The sequence below is a fragment of the Anguilla rostrata genome, chromosome 2 (genome assembly GCF_018555375.3).
Source record: "Anguilla rostrata isolate EN2019 chromosome 2, ASM1855537v3, whole genome shotgun sequence".
In the NCBI taxonomy this organism is placed as follows: Eukaryota; Metazoa; Chordata; class Actinopteri; order Anguilliformes; family Anguillidae; genus Anguilla; species Anguilla rostrata.
Genome location: NC_057934.1, coordinates 71,048,801 through 71,068,316, shown reverse-complemented (window position 1 = coordinate 71,068,316; position 19,516 = coordinate 71,048,801). Strand labels below are relative to the sequence as shown.

Sequence of the window (19,516 nt, the reverse complement as noted above, 5' to 3'; positions counted from 1 at the left end):
CCTCCTCCAACACCCCCTGCTCTTCCTCCTCCAATGGGTTCTCTTCCTCCTCCCACACCTCCTCCTCTTCCTCCTCCCACATCTCCTCCTCCTCCGCAAACGTTTGAAAGTCAACCTCATCTCGTTGGTCCTGCAATGCATCTCTGCCATGGAAATCACCCCAGAACACACGCAGCATCTCCCTCAAACCCTGAGCGTCGCAGCCGGGTCTGATGAAGGAGAGCATGGTCACCACCTGACCATCCAACGTTGGAGTCTGCGTCCCTGAGCTCAGCCGATCGCACAGGTACACTACCTGCTCTGCTGTGTAGTAGTTGAGATAATAATGCATGGACCTCTGCTCGTTCATGAAGTCCTTCCAGGTAGACAGATATTGCTCCATCTTCCTGCACAGTTCTGGCAGCTGCTCCAGCATGTCACCCTCCACCACAACCTTGCCCACGCCCTGGCCACTGCCAAGGTGAAAGTCCATGACAATGCTGGCCTCGCTGTTTGGTTGGCAGCTGATTTTAGCTTCCCAGCGCTGGAACAGGGGGTTTCCTGCAGCATGAAGTTCGATAAAAGCTAGTGCCATCCTCTGGACACTGGAGAAGACCTGAGAGAAAACATGACCAAACATGCTTTACATTTGAAAGACCTCTGTCTAAACTTTCTGACATAGTGTTAGGAAGGCGCCAGTCAGACGGTCATTTTGACCAGCACTAGAAAGGCTCCTTTTCCCTGTATGGGTCAAAATGACCAGGTCACAAGTCAAATTGCTCAAATGCATTTACTTATCATATGTTAAATATTAGCAGTTTATTGCTTAAGAGGATCAGCGCGTGTCAATAGTAAGTTGCTGCTTAGTCGATTAAGCCACTAAATAGCATATTGTTTTGTGGGTGTTATTGGAAACCTCGTCTTTCCTGCACAATTTAACAATGCATTATTGTTTATGTTTATTGATGATTCTGAATTTTAGGGCTTTAGTTCATATTTACCTGACAATTATTAGAATTTCATATTCATATGGTAAACAATTTAAATGTTTGTTTCATTTAGGTTGCTTTCCTTTCTCTCTCTCTCTCTCTTATTGTCACTTTCAAAATAATATGTATTTCATATTTTCCCAAGCGCGAATATATTTTCCCAAGCACTATTTTATAGTATTTTATAGGATTTGAAATAGAAATATTGTCCCATTAAAATGTAAAAGAGTAATGTAAACATCATATTAGCAAGGGTTCAAGCATTTGTGACCTATCAGTAATTGTGTCAGTTCTTTTCTTTATGTTAAGTTAGTGTGAGATTGGCAGCAGAAGACAATCCAGGAGATTCATGAGTCCAGTGTCAGTGCTGACCCTCCGTGACTGCAGACAGATATCTCAAACTCCTTCCCTCAGACAGCAGTGTAATGCGTGCTTGTTTGATATTTTTTACTGAAAGAGAGTTTCAGTTCTGTGTCTTCACAGTACAAATATTTGCACGTGTTTTTTGTGTCCAGTGATAATGCTGCTCATCTTATACGATGATGAAACCTCCAGAAAGTGGTTGGTCTCTTCCCTGGAGAACTATATTTCAAAAACCAACTGACCTCTAACATTGAGAACTGAACTTCAGAAATCTATTTGACCTCTCCCCACCAGAACTGTACCTCAGAAAGTGGTCAACCTCTCCCTTCCAGAACCATACCACAGCAAATGGTTGACCTTTCCCCACCTGAACTGTACTACAGAAAGTAGTTCACCTCTCCCCACCAGAACCATACCTCAGAAAAGTGGTCAACCTCTTCTTTCTGCCCTTGGTCTCCTCTCCCTGAAATCAGCATCAGCTTGTTCAGAAGCTCCTGAAGGTCCTCCAGGGAGTAGGAGCGCATCCCCCGCACCTCCTGCTGCTGTGACTGCTCCGTGTGCCCCTCCAAGATCTCCAGCTTCAGGGTCGTGTCCAAGGTCAGCTACCAGAGTGACAGTGGCAAGTAAGCAGGTGATCCCAGGTGATTCACTTTATCCGCATTTCCAGAGGGTTTAACTAACAATCTTATATGACAGACAGACTGTAGACCTGGCATCTGAAAGTCCAGTCCAGTAGGAGTTAAACCTGCAAACACTGCAGCCCTCCAGGACTGGAGTTAAACCTGCAGACACTTTGACCCTCCAGGACTGGAGTTAAACCTGCAGACACTGCAGCTCTTCAGTACTGGAGTTAAACCTGCAGACACTGCAGCTCTTCAGTACTGGAGTTAAACCTGCAGACACTGCAGCTCTTCAGTATTGGAGTTAAACCTGCAGACACAGCAGCTCTTCAGTACTGGAGTTAAACCTGCAGACACTGCAGCTCTTCAGTATTGGAGTTAAACCTGCAGATTGAATTGACTCCAACTGTACTATGCACCCTTACCTTTTTCTGGTTTTGCGCACGGATAATGTAGAGGCCTTTCTTGTTGATGGCAGAGGCGAGGGAGAGAGAAGACAGCTCCACTGAGCCGTGGCTCTCTTTCACTGTCTTCAGCCACTCCAGGTGACGTGCTGTGTCTCGCTGAAACACAGGTGATCAAACACATTTCAGGAGGCAAAATAAATAGAATAAAAAACTAAAATCTTCAAAAGTTTTTAAAAAATAATAAAATTCTCAGTATTTTTCTTTCTTTCTTGCACTGTTTTTTAATCGTCTGGATGTTTTTTCTTCTTTTTGGTTCCAGTCTTATTTCCCATGTAGCTTGTATTGATTCAGTCCTCAAATATGAATCATGCGCAATCAATCTTGGTGGTTTACCCTTTAGCACTCGAACATTAATGTGTACAACCCAACCCAACTCTGGAAATTGTCTTATTTTTAAGTGTCTGAAATGCACTTAAAACAACATAACAACCATTCCTGGAAAAAACCAGTGGAAAAAATGTTTTAGTCTGGACTGAGAGTTCTAGGGCTTTATTTTCTGGAATCAGTGTCACGTAGTGCATAGAACAGGCCGGTATAAAAGAGGTAAAACATGGTTTGTACCTCACACATGATTAGTAACTGGCCAACAAATGATGTAAAGCCTACAGAAAATCAAGATTGGCTGAAAGGTTTCTTTACTCTTCCTTACTGAGTGGACTACATAGACAAAATAAGTGTATTTAAAACACGACAAAACCAATAAATGAAAACGTACATGACCTTCCTAATTGGTTGCTGGTTAAAACATACATGCACAGCATGCTCTTTAGAACCAACCGTGTTTTGTTCCATAAATGTTGCAGATATTAACGATTTATGGAGCTATTTTTCACTACCTGTTCTAACTGCCACGCATTCTTCGCAGTTGTAACATCAGAGTGTGTTAACATTTTTTTTTTTAATTGTACAAGAACCATTTGTAAGCACCTCAAACCTAGTGTGATATATTGTAGCAGATATGTGTATGCTTTTTGGCGTGTAATTTCACAGCTTTTGATCACATTGCTTCTAAATAATTCAGTAAAAAGGGAAAATTCTGCTGGTTCTCCCCTATATATCTTCTTGCCCATAAGTGGCATTGACATCCTGTGATCATCAGTAATTTAAAATAAAGTATACATGTCAGAAAATAGTTTTGTTTTTGTTTTTTTTCCCTCAACCGAATATTATTCTTTTATGTAGAAAAATACTGGACAAAGCTATACTAGTTCAAGCTGATTTTAACATTTCCACCAGTAAGATATAATGTTTATTTGTAATGATTATTACTTGTTTCACTTAAATGCAAACCTTTTCTACATTTTTGTTTTATGTTGATATAACATTTATTGCATACAGTATTACATTATGCAAAAAGAGACTGGAACAGCGAGAGATTCTTGCAAAATATTGCATTAATCACCAAACTCTGTTTATAAAGGCAGTCTATCCGTAATTTGTGCCATTACGGTTGCTATACTTTTAATTACAGTCAATTAAAATGAAAAGATTGTTCAAGTTTTGTTTATTGTCATTCTTCTCGTTACAGATGGGTGTATGAAAAAAACGAAATACAGGACCACGATGCAGTATAAAAACAATAAAAAATGGAAATAAACACGGGAATTAAAATTATAAAAAAGAAAAAAGACAATGAACAATAAATGTGAAGTATATATTTTTCCTGCTTCTGTGATTTATATCGAAGTCAAATTGAACAGCAAATTATCCACAAAAACTGTTGATTTCCTTTGAATAGGCAACGAAACATGCGCGCATTGCATGGTAAAGCTCCGAAATTAGCAATTTGCTGGACGTTGGTCTGTGCTATAGCAAATGGTACAGTTGACAGACTGAACTGACCTGAGAATTCCAATGAGCTGCCAAAATTGCACTGCACCATGCAATATTGACTGTTTACACCCCCAGCATGGCGAGTCACAAAATTACCGAACTGCTCAGGTGCATGAAAATATATGGTGAAAATACCATTTCGTCTTACACAATTGGCAAATCATGAGAGAGTAAAACTGTCTTGCCTCCTTCTGTCTTATTTAGCAAAAAAAGTAGTGGAAATAAGATTTGAAGTAGAGGCCCAAAAATTAAGATTGTTTAAGATTTTTTGGCGTTTGCCTTGACTGTACCTTCCCCTCAGGGATGGAAAAGGCCGAGAGATTCTCACCAGCTTCTTGGGAAGGTGGCGGTCATTGTTGAGAGCCTTCCACAGTTTCCCAAGGGCCTTCCTGAAGGCCCGGAATCCAGCATCTGGCTTCAGCTCGTACAGCACAGACGAGTATCCCAGTACAGCATCATGGAAACAGGCCACGCGATCCACATCCAGGTCATTCTCTCCGGCTGAGATGGAGGCCAGGTCCACAAAGACCTTCAGCTCATTCAGATCTGCACAACCAAGGCAAGAATAACATCTGTTTTCCAGTTTAAGACTTAAGGCTACATTTAGACTGTCACGATTCTTTACATTTGTCAGTTAACCACATTTGTGTGTTGTGTCCCATTGTGTTTCAGTTCCATATCTCTGGATGTCACCAGCATAGATGTGGATGCACAGATCATATTTTTTTGCATTCAAGAACTTTTTCTATGTCATATGTCATTCTCCCTTTGTATGACTCTTCATTTTGGGCAAACACTACATTTCAGAACATGGTGGCTATGTCCCAGTACAAAGGCAGCTGCCTCGCTGCTTGCATCCTTAGAAGGCAGCTCCCTCTAAAGGTAGCATCTTAATGGTAAAGGAACCTCAACGAGCAAAAAATTTGAGAGAGTTCACAAAACCAACACAAGATCAGTGTTTACTGTTACAGCTGACAGCTTTAACTTTCTAAGACACACTCAACGCAAATAAATACTGATTCTGTCATTGTAGCCACAGTTGTTCTGATTCTCTATTTAAGGGAAAACTAAAATTAGTTTCACGTTCAGATAACTAAATAGATAGCTAGCTGGAAGTAATGTGATTACTAGCAAGTTAGCTGGCTAGTTCGGGGGAAACTGTCTGAGCCTTAAAAACATAAAATACATTATTCCAGTGCATTAAATAATTAAAATGTACTTTTAGATGTGACTGCGACAAATTATTGAGTTCACTGTATATTCACATTTCCACCACCTCGCTGGTCTGAGCTGCCATTAATTTAACGGAAGTGAGAAATTTGAGGAAATCGCAAAGACCCATGGGATAGTCTTCCAGCTGAAGGATGGATCAGACATTGCCTTCAGATTTAAGCAAAATAAGGCACCTTAGAAGGATGCATTTTTTTTGATGACTTCGGTTTGGGACATGCCTACAAAGGACAAAGGGCGAAAGATTGTAAAAATAGTGAAATTGCTGACTTCTAAGGCAGTTGACTTTGTATTGGGACACAGCCAGTGCATCTGAACACACACGGATACATACAATTCAACTGTGAGATAGTGTTTGGACAGTCAGACAAAACAGATTTGGATCATATCCAAACATGGCCAGAAATATAGTCTAAATGTAGAATAAAGATACTTAATCTCTTCAGCTTGGTAAAAGGAAACTCAGGAACTAAACAAGGTTTTTCAGGTTGACTTCTTCCAACAGAGCAGGGGTCCATAGCTGAAAATTAGCTAAAGGTAACAGAAAGTATCTGCACAGAATTTATTAATGTGTGCAACACTCTGTCAAATCATGTAGCTGAGGCAGAGACCCTTAAGGTGTTCAAGTCTAGGCTTGACACAGTGTTGGATACCCTCAAGTTTGTGTGTAAATGGCCAGGCTTAGCTGAATGGCCTTGTTACCATTCTCAAATATTTTTATGTCCTCATAGAACATTACAGATGAACAACAGGAAATATAATACAGTTTATACCCATAGTGGTATACTGTCTGTGTTAAAGGGTTAATACTGCACAATGGTGTTCATATATTTATGTATGGAGAATATATTTATGTATAGAGTCAAGAGTAACAAGCATCAAGAGGGGGACCCAAGAGGAACTCAGATGTATTTTTGTTTTAAGCTGTATTTAAAGGAGTACCATGGTGATTTTCACACTTTCTCTGTTTTATGTGCTATTTGCACAAGAGGCATTGAAGAAACACAATGAGCAAAGTATTAAATATGTCCGTTCTGTATTTTTGGAGAAATATGCGTTTTAAATTCATCGTCCCATTTTCAACCGGTTGAGAAAGTTGTCATTTTTCTACGTCACGAATACAGTAACCACTCCTATTTCCACGCCCCGTAAAGAAATCTGACAGGACACACAGTCCTGCTGTTCAGACAATGCAAATATTTGAATAACGTTAGGTTCACTTAAATTAGAGTTCCTTTAGATTATTTCTGGTTATATTCATTTAGCTAGCTAGCTAACGTTAGCTAGCTAGGAGGTTTGCTTTCATAAGGCAATGTTATCGATAACGTTAGCTTGCTAGTTCGCTTTATGAGGACGTTATAGTTGTGCTTTTATCTTAACTTGGCTAGCTAGATAGCAAAAATTGTAACTGGATACAAGTCAACGTCCTTACCTTAGCTATCTATCGATACTTGATATACTACTAAGCTAGCTAGCTTGTGAAAATTCAGTCTCCCAAAGAGAGCGCGTATCATGGGGGTAGCTATAGTAACGGGGAACGGTCTGTCAATCATAGCTAACTGACAGTTCTCATTACCACGCCCAGACGGTTCGGGTGAATTTTTATAGTGGGAAATTTAGGCTTAGAAAAATACGTTTTAAAGTACATTGAAATGACTGAAGAATAAAAAAATTATGCACATTTGTTTTGTTGTTGCCTGAAGACAACTGGGAAGTGTCACGTTCAACCACCATGGTACTCCTTTAAGACTCTAGAAAAAAATACTATCCAGGAGGTAACACAGGATAAATTAATAAACTAGAGAAACAAATATAAACACTAGACAAATACACAGGAGACCAGAGATCACAGAAAGACCAAGCAAGGACATGCGAAACAGGGAACTTAAATACACATTACACACTAGAACTACCAGTATAACAATAAAGAGAAAGACCAAAACACAAGGAAACAAGGGTAACAGGCAGCATCTAGTGGCTGACATGAGGAACTGTGACACTCTCTGCTTCTCTCTCACCTTGCAGAGCCTCTTTCAACCACATGATGAAGTTTTTCCTGAGGTAGAGCTCCTGGAGACACAGTCTCTGCTCCTCAGTCATGGCCACCTCCTTCTTCACTTTAATCAGGTCATTGTCAATGCGATCCAGAGTTTTTCTCTTGAACTCTGCGTCAGTCTGGATACAGAATACACTTTGTATTAGGAAATAAATTTAACTGTATAACAAAGGTAATAATCATGATGGGCACAAAACAAATTAGTTATAATATTTGAAGTACTTTCATTGTTAACCTATACTGTTGGGACTGTTAGTCATCGTAGGAAAAGCTTCAGAAATATTTACTCATCAAAGAGCTAAACAGGTATGAAACAGGGGGTTCAGTAATGCCTTATGAAGTTCCTTATCACTGATGTTAAAATAATCAGTAAGAGAAAATGAGTCATTGATTCTATGGGAAAAAAGACATGAAATGCTACTAAAATTCACCAAAGGGACTCGAGCATTAATGCTAAAAACACCAAATCAACTTAAGGTGTTTGATATAATGAATGAACAGAAAAAAAAATGACTGTCACTGTACAGAGCTCCAAACAGCCTCCATTCCTGAAGCATTCGTACCTCAAATATATTTAAAAGAAATTTTAAAAACATTAACAAAAAGAAATCTGAGGTGAAGACAAAATATTCAAAAGCCTCTTGCTTTGTGAAAGTACTATGAGGCAATTTAGGATTTTGGATTGTTTTAACTGAAATATTGAAAAATCATGATGACTCACAGCACCAAGCAGAGTGTCCACGATGTGAAAGTCTCCTTGAAGGCAGAGTAACTGTTTGACATCCATGATGACCATGGCAGATTCCAGTGCCAGGTGGAGCTCGTGGTACTGTTCGATTTGTTGCACCCGCCTATCTATCCAGTGTTTATCCTTTGACGACTCAATCCCACACATGATCTGCAGGTCATTGGTCAGATCATCATATTTGTCCTTGTAGTCCTCAAAGATGTCGTCCACTTCCTGTAAGGTGAGCCCACCGCTTCTCAAGTTGTTGTAGATTTCTCTGTATCTATAGTAACAGGGCTGAAAAACCTCCTTGTGAATCTCATGGAGGGAGGCCCGTATCACAGGTGCTGCTCCCATCTCACCCGTGATGTCATCACTGCGTGACAGCGCTTTCGCCTGGTTCTTCCAGCACATGTTGAAGATGAAGCTGTCCCTGAACATGTGCAGGGCCTCCGCCATCTCTCGCATGCCTGGCGGGAGCTCAAAGCACGTGACCACGCCTAATTTCTCAGAGGATATATTGTCAAGCTGATGGACCTCCATGAAATCGTCCAGTGTCTTCTCCTCCACTGTCACTCCGAGTTTGCTCTCCAGGTCCTCCAGATCAACTAAAATCCACATAACATTGAGCTGAAACTCAGCATTAAACCTAACCACAACATGTTGCTAAAGAAAACACATTAAAACTTTCCAATTAGTGCTATAATATTTACACACATGCACACGCACACACAGGAACACACAGATGCATGCTGACACACATGCAAACACGCTGACACACACCGGTGATGTACTCCTGTAGTTTCTGGCACACTTCCAGCAGGTTGTGCAACAGCGCCCTCTCATGGTAGATGCTCTTAACTTCATCCTCCCTGAACTTCATAAGCCTATTCATCATGGCTGCAGAGTTTCTGCACCTCTCATTCATAGACAGACCATCTGCACAGAAGAACATCACATTTAAATACTCATTCACAGCATTTCTTACTATTAGACATGACAATCTTCTTGCATTTGCAGAATTGTATGTCCTTCAGTCACAACATAAAGCCTCCTTTATATCACCGTGGATATATAGGATTTATATTACTGTTTTCTCCAAGTCACATTACAAGCATCAATCATTAATAATAATTTATTTTAACGCAGCTTTATCTTATCTCCAGATTTGGAGTGCTGAGTCATAGTTGTGGTCCCCAGTTCTGCAAACCACCACGTTTTATGACTGCAGTCCACCAGCAGAGCTGCACAGTCACTGAGTCAGAGGAGGACAGACTGCAGACTCCTGAATGACCAAAGGGGGAGCTGCCGCCACATTTGGCATTGGCCCAGTCTAATACCCAGGATCTTAACAGGATGAGCCCCCCAGTAGCCTGTACAATTCCTTTCATTACTGTAATGAAATATGACTCAGGTGCATTTGTGGACAGAGCAAACATTAGATTAGATAAATGTTAAATGGATTTTTTTTAAAACCACTTGAGTACCTATTTTCAGAAGCTCCAGAAAGGCGTCTTTGTTCTTGAGGATCCGGTTGAGACTCCTCATCTTGATGTTTCCTGTGAGGAACTTATTTGAGACTTTGCTAAACGTGGACGTCGCAACAGCCATTCGTTCCCTGGCACAGTCGGTGAGCTCTTTGGTGAGCTTTCCATCTGTGCCTGAAACGAAGGAAAAGAACTGACTGGGGGATGATCTCAGTTTAGAGACAAAGCTCTGGACCATTCCGACTGGGATGATCTCAGTTGAGAGACAAAGACCTGGACCACCGAGTAGATACTGACTGGGGGATGTTGTCAGTTCAGACTTGGACTGTGAAGGAAAATGAAGTGAAATTGCTTTGAAGGAATTTGATTGTTTCTTGTGGCCTGCCTGGGAATGAACCTGCATGTATCACTGTGTTTATGAGCCTTAAGCTCCAGACCTAACTCCTGTCCAGACTACACTGTCTGCCATGTCTTAGCAACCCCTAGGCCTGGTCTCTGGCTCCACCCACAGCTCAAAGGCACCTTGCAGCTGGAAGACGTTCTTAGTGATAGACCAGGTGAGGAGATGTTCCAGGACTGCCTCCTCCCCCTCCAGGTAGCCCTCGCTGGTGTCAGGGGGCCAGGCCTGCAGGACCAGGGCGGACACCAGTTTCCCAAACTTCCTGAAGTCATGACGCCTCAGCCGTTCAAAGAGGGAGCGCTCCTCCCTGCCCTGTACTCACAAACAGAGGGAGGATCACATCACAGCCTCTGAATCAGCCCCAGAACACACACACTCAAACATATACACACACACACTCTCTCTCAAACACATGCACACACTCAAACATATACACACACACTCTCAAACACTCATGCACACACTCACACATATACATACACTCTCAAACATACACACACACACCTGGCAGACAGAGGTAATACCCTCCAGGGCGCATTTCTCCAAACATGCACTTAAAGTCGGGAACTTCCTGTTCACTTCCTCAATCTGGTTGCAGTAGATTTCAATCTGGTCCATGCTACGCTCCTGTGGGCCCAGAATTAGCACAGTAAGCACAGGAGCCCTCGTAAATTCACACTAACCAAGGTTAATCTGTTCATGTATATATGTACATATAGATGCACATATATATATGGATATTGTCGGACAAGCAAGGATTAATTAAGAATATGTTTCTTTTCTGAATCCAGCGGTTCCAACAGTCAATGTCCTTGTTAAAATGTTCAGCACTGAATACTGAACCAAGTGATATTGCATGCTAGAACCCCTCACTTAACCTACATGTCAAATATATTTTATTAGATTTAATTTAATAATTATGTTTAAAATTAGAATGATCAATTAAATCGCCGAATTCTTTGATAGGTCAGTCTACAGAAAACTGGTGGAATCAACCAACAAGTCAAAACAAGCTGTACATCAGGTTTTCAGATTAAATAATTGAATTCAATAAGAAGCAGTCAATTATATTAATGAATTGAAAACATACATTCTTTATTGAATGCAGGCACACTACTTCTGAATTACACAACAGAAGACATAACATTAAACAACTAATCTAGAAATACCAGAAAACAGAGAGAGAGAGAAACGGATAAGAGAGAGAGAAAGAGAAACGGATCAACCAGATCTTGCCAAAGTATCACCCACTTCCAGTATAAGTGCCACAGGATAACCAGCTAAAAGCACACAACCAAGGAACCACCACCAAAATAAAAAGAGTAAAACTTCTTCAAGGCTCCGACATCAACGCAACACAAACAACGTTCTCCTGTGGCAATCTTAAATACCTTACCCAGCATAGCTTGAGGATGTTTGTCCTGATCGGGTGATGCCGGGTTAAGGTATAGAAGAAAGGAAGGGGGGTCAGACTAATTTATGGCAAGGACTGACCGACCTAAAGATTGCATTCAAACTTAAAGAGGACATGGGAAAGGGAAATGTTAGGCATGTAGGGTCTCCGACCCCCAATATGGTGTCCTGTGTCATCTGGTTTGTCTCTTCTTAGGAGCTGAGACCCATAGATTGTCAGCCTAGATTAGGGTATCAGTGGAATTTCAAATTTCCCCAATCACATTTGCTTTGATGCTTGTGATGGCGACATAGCTCAGGAGGTAAGACCGATTGTCTGGCAGTTGGAGGGTTGCCGGTTCAAACCCCGCCCTGGGCATGTTGAAGTGTCCTTGAGCAAGACACCTAACCCCTAACCCCTAACCCCTAACTGCTCTGGCGAATGAGAGGCATCAATTATAAAGCGCTTTGGATAAAAGCGCTATATAAATGCAGTCCATTTACCATGATGGGGAGGCCAGGCCACATTCTTATTTACTGTTTCCCTCTCTAAGGCCAAAATCTAAACACAACATAATCTACAATATAATATAAATGTAATATACATGTGTGTGTGAGTGTAATCTTTTAAAATACCTGCTTCAGTTTGCCTTCAAAATCATTTAGAAGTGTAGTCCTCCAAATCTCTGTGAACTCTTCTCCACCAAAGGTGAGTGAGAGGATGTTGTTCCAAGCCTGAAACACACACTTTAATTAACCCAAAATGTCACAGGTCAAGAAAAGACAAATTAGTGTGTGACAAAAAATAAAAAATGTAGCAAATGAATTCTTATTAAAACCCATTAACATGTTTCTTGTAATGCAATTCTACATTACATCAGTTCACTGAAGATCACAGAATGCTTGCGATAGGACCTTACCTCTATTTCACATCTGGAGATGAAAGTGCTAGACTGAGTGACCGTGCGGAGCAGCTTGTTGTCAAAGGTCTTCCTCATCCAGTCCCTGATCATTTGAAGCATCTCTCCTAACTCTTCTCTGGTACTGCAATTCAGCTGAGCCTCATTCTGTTCAGAGTGCTGAAAAAGTCACAGAAAACCACATTTTTCAGTCAGACACCACCAAGAACAGCAGCATTTACAGCACATGGCTTCAGAACTTCAGAAGATCTAAAGGTAGGTAATAGGTAGGTAAAACACATGGTATATTACTGTCAGTGCCTTACATATTTCACCTGTGCCATTGCATTGACTAGTCTTCACTCCTCCAAACAAGAAACTTGTGATACTTTTTGTCGTTCATGTCTGCACAGCATTTCACTGTATTAGGCATTTGTGTACTAATCCCAGTATGGCTGTGTATGAGGTCATTGATATTGGGTTATAAATTGTATCATCAATTACAAACGTGACATGATTTTTAATATGGACAGCGCACTGAGCATGGGGAATTCACAAAACAAAATGGATTGTTAACTAAGGGAATTGTCGTCGGATAAGATGTTAGCCATGTAGTGTTAGTTGAGTTGTTAGGTGTGCGAAGTGCACTGGATAAGCTCCTGCTAGCTGCCTAAATGTAAGTTAAATGTGAGTTGGGGTTACGGGAATGCCCAAAAATATTCGTACTTTCTCATGAACGCTGGCAGTGAAGTCCGCTACAGCAGAGACAAGCGTCACACATGCTGTGGGGAGCTTGTAGAAGCGTTGCTCGATGGCAGCTTGGCAAATCCTCTCCAGAAGTTTTAGTGACACAGTCAAGCAATCTTTCCCATAACCAGTGTCATAACACCTGGAAAAGATCGGAAACAAAGATGAATGACACTGCAGAAGTGGTGTGCTCTCGCCAAAAGTGGCACCACTTCCTGAGCAGTTTCAGTACCGCCCTCTAAAGAACGTGTGAGAAACACATGAGCGAGAGAGAAGGCTCCGTGTATTTATTACTTCATATGTAGGAAGTTGCTGGTGCTACTGAAACTTCATAAGAATGAGAGAGAACAGTCAGGTTGAATCTGATCTTTCTTACCTGAATTTCTGTTCCTTAACTGACTGACTGAGATACACCAGCAGCTTCTGCACTGCCTGTAACATAACCATTTATACACACCATATTAATATACACTATATGACCAACAGTGAACTTCGGGATCAGCAGGAGACTTGCTGGGGAACAGCTGATATGGAATTCCCAACCACACGCTGCAATAATGACCTTCCTATACTTAATATTCAGCAAATCCTGCTTTAGTACAGTACTTTGGAAACCCATGTTAATACATAGCTATGTACGAAAAACTTTGGCACACTGCAAATGACCCTTTAGCTCTGCTGGTTGCTAGCAGGACTGCTCTACTCTCGGGAGAATCATAAAAAATTTTATTCTAAATTTTAAATTTACGAGAGGTAGGAATAGCAAGCAGTGTATACAGAGTGCAGGACTATGGGGGGGGGGGGGGGGGTAGGACAACAGCAGACATAATCACAGAAGACACAGAGACGGGGGGCTGTGGGGACCAGTGGGCCAGAGTGAGAGGTGGTTTTTCAGGAGTGGGGAAAGGGCAGGTCACACACCTCATGTTTGGAGAGAGACAATTCAACCTGCAGCCTAAAGAACAGCCGCTGAACGACGTCATGGAGGTCCACAGGAACGAAAGAACAGAACTCCTTCACAGCCTCCACCCCCAGCAGATACAACCACGAGCGGGACAGGAGCCTGTCCACCTCCACAAGGTGTGTGTGCTCTGCCATCACTTTCATGAGAGCCCTACACAAGCACACACATATACACAGACACAAACAAACACATGCACACATACATACATGCACACACATAAATCATAGACCGTGATACACACCTTGTGACCTCATTTGTCGTGTAGAGCAATTCTGCTCAGTTGCAATGTGTACTCTGTGAATGCTTATTTGATTTAAAATTTTTGTAAAACGTGAACACTTCCAAGCTAATGCATCAGACTCCCTGGGAGATGAAGCCTATAAGGACACAAAGGAAATGCATCTTATACCTTGTATACTGTGAGTTTGGCTGCATTTCAGATGGAGTGATCTCCCTCAGGCCTGCCCAGGCATTGAACCCCATGGAGGGAGTTAGGGAAGGAGAAAGAGGCTCAAAGGGTTTGCAGTCGCCCCTCAGCAGATGCAGGAGTGGGAGCACCAGGATCCACTTCTCCACTTTCTCTTTCAGTGCCAAGGCACAGAATGACTCTAGACTCTTCTGCACCATTAACCCACTGGGGAGAAGCAGGCAGAACATATCACATGAAACTAATTTCAGTTCATTTACACAAGCAACATCCTGGAAAAAAGATTCATTATTTAAAATAAGTGGCCTTTAAAAAATGTTTACAAAAAAACGACGTTTCACACAAAAAATGTAAAAATAAAAAATAGATAAAAAAAACTATTTAGAGCAATCCCCAGAAGTGGTATTTCTGGCTTGGGTCAGATGTTCCTACGAACACAGTTGGCAGTGTTCGCGGGTGGAAAGCCAGTGAGGGTAGGAGTCCTGATCGTTGCATTAGCGACTCCTACTGGTTGGTCAGGGAGCCTGTTCAGCAGGGAGGGGATCTGGGGAAGATAGTGTGAACCTCCGCATGCATTACGCTCTCCCAGTGAAACTTCTCGCTGTCAGGTGAAAAGAAGCGGCTGGCGACTCCACATGTATCGGAGGAGGCATGTGGTAGTCTACACCCTCCCCAGGGGAGCACTCTCCAGCAGAGAGGATCCGGGCCAGCCGGGACTCAAACTTGGAACCTACTTGTGAGGCAACAGTGCTAACCACTGCACCACCATGGGAGTAACATGCAATTAACTGTAGTCATGAATGAATGAATCATTGCATTTATACTTAGCAGAGTTACACGTGTGCAATTTCATGTTTAGTCACGCAGTTATGTGAGTGCACGTGGGGCGATATAGCTCAGGAGGTAAGACCGATTGTCTGGCAGTCGGAGGGTTGCCGGTTCAAACCCCGCCCTGGGCATGTTGAAGTGTCCTTGAGCAAGACACCTAACCCCTAACCTCTAACTGCTCTGGTGAATGAGAGGCATCAATTGTAAAGCGCTTTGGATAAAAGCGCTATATAAATGCAGTCCATTTACCATTTACCATTACATGCAATTACACGCTTAACCATGCAGTTACCTGAGTTAAACGTGTGTGATTACATGCTTAGTCATGCAGTTTTCAGAGTTAACGTGTGCAATTGCATGCTTAGTTGCATGACTATCGGAGTTGCACATGAGCGATTACACATTTAATCATGCCATTATTGCAGTTATATGTGTGTGATTACATACTGTGCTACACAGTTTAGTAGAACGCAGTAGTCAGCACGCACCACCGTGGATCCTGGAATCCACTGGCGAGGTCTCTCCAGTACACATGGAAATCTTCTCTGGGCTTCTGTGGTAGGCACAGTAGGTCACACATGTAAGAGAGATGTTCAGTGCTCTGCAGCTCCAGGTACTCTTGCCAAACCAGCATGGTTATGAGTCCCGCTTTCAGGGGGTCTCTGAGGAATGTCTTCTCTCCACCTCCTTCCTGCGGGACGATATTCTCCAGCAGGAATTCTCTCAAAAGCCCTTTCACCTGGGTAGCAAAAACATACGGGGCACAGAGTAAGAATCCTGATGTGTATGCTCAAAAGATGTTATGTAAATGTATCGCTAATACCACACCTATATAACTGGTGGCCCAGGAGCCAAACATGGACCACAATAACACTTTTCTGTTTCATCACTAATAGAAACATTTTACTCAGATACAGCTGAAATAAAGTCCAGGTTTGCATCTGCAGTGTCAGAACACACCTCACACAGCTGAGAGTATAGAGGGTATGCACATGATGTCACCGCAGGCGAAAGTGCTGCGGTTACACCCACTGAGTGGCATAAAGACTATGAGTGACAGCGTTAGCATTCAGCTTGAATGCATCGAAGACACAAAAAAACATCTAAAATGGGAAAGAGCTGTTGTGCGATTGACTGTACAAATAGATTCAATAAGAAATCGGAGCTATCTTTTTACAGACTGCCGAAAGCTAAAGAAAAGAGAAGCAGATGGGTCGCTGCAATTCGCAGAAACAACTGGAATCCAGGCACCGGAACATGGATTTGCAGTTGTCATTTTGTGTCAGGTAGGCTATGTTAGATTTTTGGGTAAAATCATACCTTAAGTTATGTACTGTATTACTCATCAATTAAATATTTAGCATCTTTCATTTATATTCTGTGTAACTGTAAAGTTTTTGTCAGCATTTATTAAAAAACATCCATGATGATGAGCCTTGTGTTCTACAAACAAAGGGGGGATGGTTACATCGTATTAGCTAGCGAAGCATATAAATTATTAAGGTATGATTTTACCCAAAAATCCAACATACCTGACACAAAATAACAACCGCAAATCCACGTTTCTGTGCCTGGATTCAAGTTGTTTCTGCGAATAGCAGCGATACATTTGCTTCTCTTTTCTTTAGCTTTCGGCAGTCTGTAAAAAGATAGCTCCGATTTCTTGTTGAATGTCCACGGACCACTGGTTCTTTGGTAAGTTGTAAGGATCACTGTCGAGTCCAACTGCCTTTAATTTAAGCAGATAATCGTTTGTTTTAATCCAGGTTTTGCTGTTTCTTATAATAAAGACAGCCATGTCGCAGCATGTTTTGCCACTCAGTCCCGACTGAGGGGGTGTGTTCCAGTGGAAAAGTGACGTCAAATCATACCCTCTATAACAGTACCATCAGGAGTCGTACCATGGTACTGCATTGGTAAGAGGGCCAGCTAGCACCATACAATAGTAATACATATTTTCAGCAGGCATCATGAAATGGTACAATGAATCTGGCCCAGGAGGTTGTTCATGATGTCAGCAATGTGTATTGTCCCTGTCAAATAAATAATTAAATATAATAAAATAAAACAAAATAAGCAGTGTAGGGCAATGGTTAGGGAACTGTAACTAAGTGTAGGTAGGTCACTGCTGTTGTACCCATAAAGTACTCAACTGAAATTGCTTCAGCAAGATGCAGTGTTCGGGTGATTTGTAAAGCAGGTGGGGTACTGGCATTGAAACCATGAGCAAGGCCCTTAACCTGACCGGCTCCATTAAACAAATGTATTAACTGTATAAATAGACTTAAGAAGCTCGGGATACAACTGTCTACTAAATGTATCCTGTTTGTTAACTGAGGAGATAAAGAAACTCACCTGAACTTGGCCGTACCCAAGAGATTCCCACACTTTTGGCTTTTCTTCAAAGACAAGGGGGTTGCAGTAAACTACACAGAACTGATGAAGCTGAATCAAAAAGTTTGCCACGTTCACTCCGCTCCAGCTTCGTAGCAGATCAAATATCATCTCCAGCATGACCTTCCCAGCTAGGTGGCGCCCTCTAGCGATATCTCTCCCCTCGTTAAATCCAATAAAGCTTCTGAGGCGCGTCATCACGCCTCTCCCTGGTTCAGCCCATATGATGTCATCATACTGATGCCACTCCCCTGGGAGACACAGGCAACATAACAAAAGATTAACTAAGGACAAAGAATGTGGAGTATGTAACAAGCTGCACAAGTTATAATGGAAGTCTAATGGAGAATGGTTCCCAAATTTTAACAAGTTTAGGTCAAAACTTTGCTGTAGTTTACATGATTTTGCCTGTGTTACACATTTTTTTTTTGTATTTAATAAAAATTTGATGTATTTAAATTTGCAATTGAATGAGGTTGAGAGAACAGAGCTAAAATCCAGCCGACAGCTCAGTAATTTACCTTGCTGGGTTAGAAGAGAATTCATGACACATAAGCACCTGTTGACAAATCCTATTGCACCAGCTTTGTAAATGTGCTCAAAATGGGTTTCTTGTCCAGTTGTGCTTTCTTTGCACACAACGTATTTATAGGGTATAGGGACATTCTCAATCACTCTGGGTGCCATTAGTTGTCCTTGCACAAGGTAACCATGTTCTCCAAAATCCCTACAAAAACAGAACAACATGGATGGTTAGGATTTGGTGCAAATCCTCGGTTGAATTAGCAGACAGTCTATAGACGCTTTCATCGGACGCACACGCATTGGTTATGCACTTGCCCCGAAGTGAACTTCCGCTCTGTGTTTGTTTTTTATTGGGTCTGTGTTGTGAAAGTTAAACTGATGAGCAGATTGATGTTGGGCTCAGGTTGTTGAGCTGTGGGGGTGTAACCTGACCTCAGGAACAAACGCCATTTCGAAAACTGTAAAAATACATAATTTGACTTTGTAACCCCACTAGGGAATTGTGAAGCTAATTGCTTGAATCCCTGCGATTATTATAGCTGGTGCTTGCCCAATGTTACTTCATATAGAAATAACTGGACATCGTTACCTATTAAAATGTAAGTCCTGTAAAAATATACATAATAAACTGTATTTTTTTAAAATCAACTTCATACATACACATTTAGTAATATTAATACAGCCTTATTTACTATATCAACTTTAAAGTAATAATCTCAAAGATTTTCATTAAAATAAATGTATTTTAAGTCACTATCTATCGCTGCATTGGGTAACACAAATGGTGATTGAGCCTATTTTTATATTAATTTATACTATTATTATTATCATAATTCATGATTAAAAAACGTGGTGTCTGTGGCGACATTCCCGGGAAAAAAATCACAAGCGGTGCACAGTTAGTGACGCGTTTTTGCATCACCCATCAGTGGTTGGTCCGCCAAAGAGGGTAGGCGGAACTAACGCAACAGGCTCGCTCTTCAACTCACTGTGAGTGGCGTATTGTTTTTTCCGGTGTCTGCATGCGTTACAATAACAGAGAAAGGGGGGTTGGGGGAGTTATGGAACCCTAAAACGTTTTTGTGTAACATGAGAGATCATATTATTTGTTGATGTAGATTTCGTATTACATTTAATGACAATGTAACTTTACTAAATTACATAGCCATTTGCACAGCTAACGCTAGCT

General features: G+C 41.5%; 1 protein-coding gene across 1 annotated transcript in view; it reads right to left on the bottom strand.

Moving 5' to 3' along the window:
- Window positions 1-19,516, bottom strand: part of LOC135248637 (E3 ubiquitin-protein ligase rnf213-alpha-like) — a 28,053-nt gene that overhangs the window by 107 nt on the left and 8,430 nt on the right. The window contains exons 7-25 of the mRNA XM_064323456.1: window positions 18,324-18,529; window positions 17,764-18,053; window positions 15,897-16,147; window positions 14,563-14,787; window positions 14,111-14,303; window positions 13,566-13,621; window positions 13,169-13,331; window positions 12,464-12,622; window positions 12,180-12,278; window positions 10,656-10,778; window positions 10,274-10,463; window positions 9,752-9,925; window positions 9,048-9,203; window positions 8,259-8,872; window positions 7,500-7,656; window positions 4,580-4,797; window positions 2,377-2,514; window positions 1,748-1,933; window positions 14-595 (exon numbers count right to left, since the gene is read on the bottom strand). Of these exons, the coding sequence (XP_064179526.1) occupies window positions 14-595; window positions 1,748-1,933; window positions 2,377-2,514; window positions 4,580-4,797; window positions 7,500-7,656; window positions 8,259-8,872; window positions 9,048-9,203; window positions 9,752-9,925; window positions 10,274-10,463; window positions 10,656-10,778; window positions 12,180-12,278; window positions 12,464-12,622; window positions 13,169-13,331; window positions 13,566-13,621; window positions 14,111-14,303; window positions 14,563-14,787; window positions 15,897-16,147; window positions 17,764-18,053; window positions 18,324-18,529 (4,180 nt within the window). The remainder of the gene's footprint in view (window positions 1-13; window positions 596-1,747; window positions 1,934-2,376; window positions 2,515-4,579; window positions 4,798-7,499; window positions 7,657-8,258; window positions 8,873-9,047; window positions 9,204-9,751; window positions 9,926-10,273; window positions 10,464-10,655; window positions 10,779-12,179; window positions 12,279-12,463; window positions 12,623-13,168; window positions 13,332-13,565; window positions 13,622-14,110; window positions 14,304-14,562; window positions 14,788-15,896; window positions 16,148-17,763; window positions 18,054-18,323; window positions 18,530-19,516) is intronic.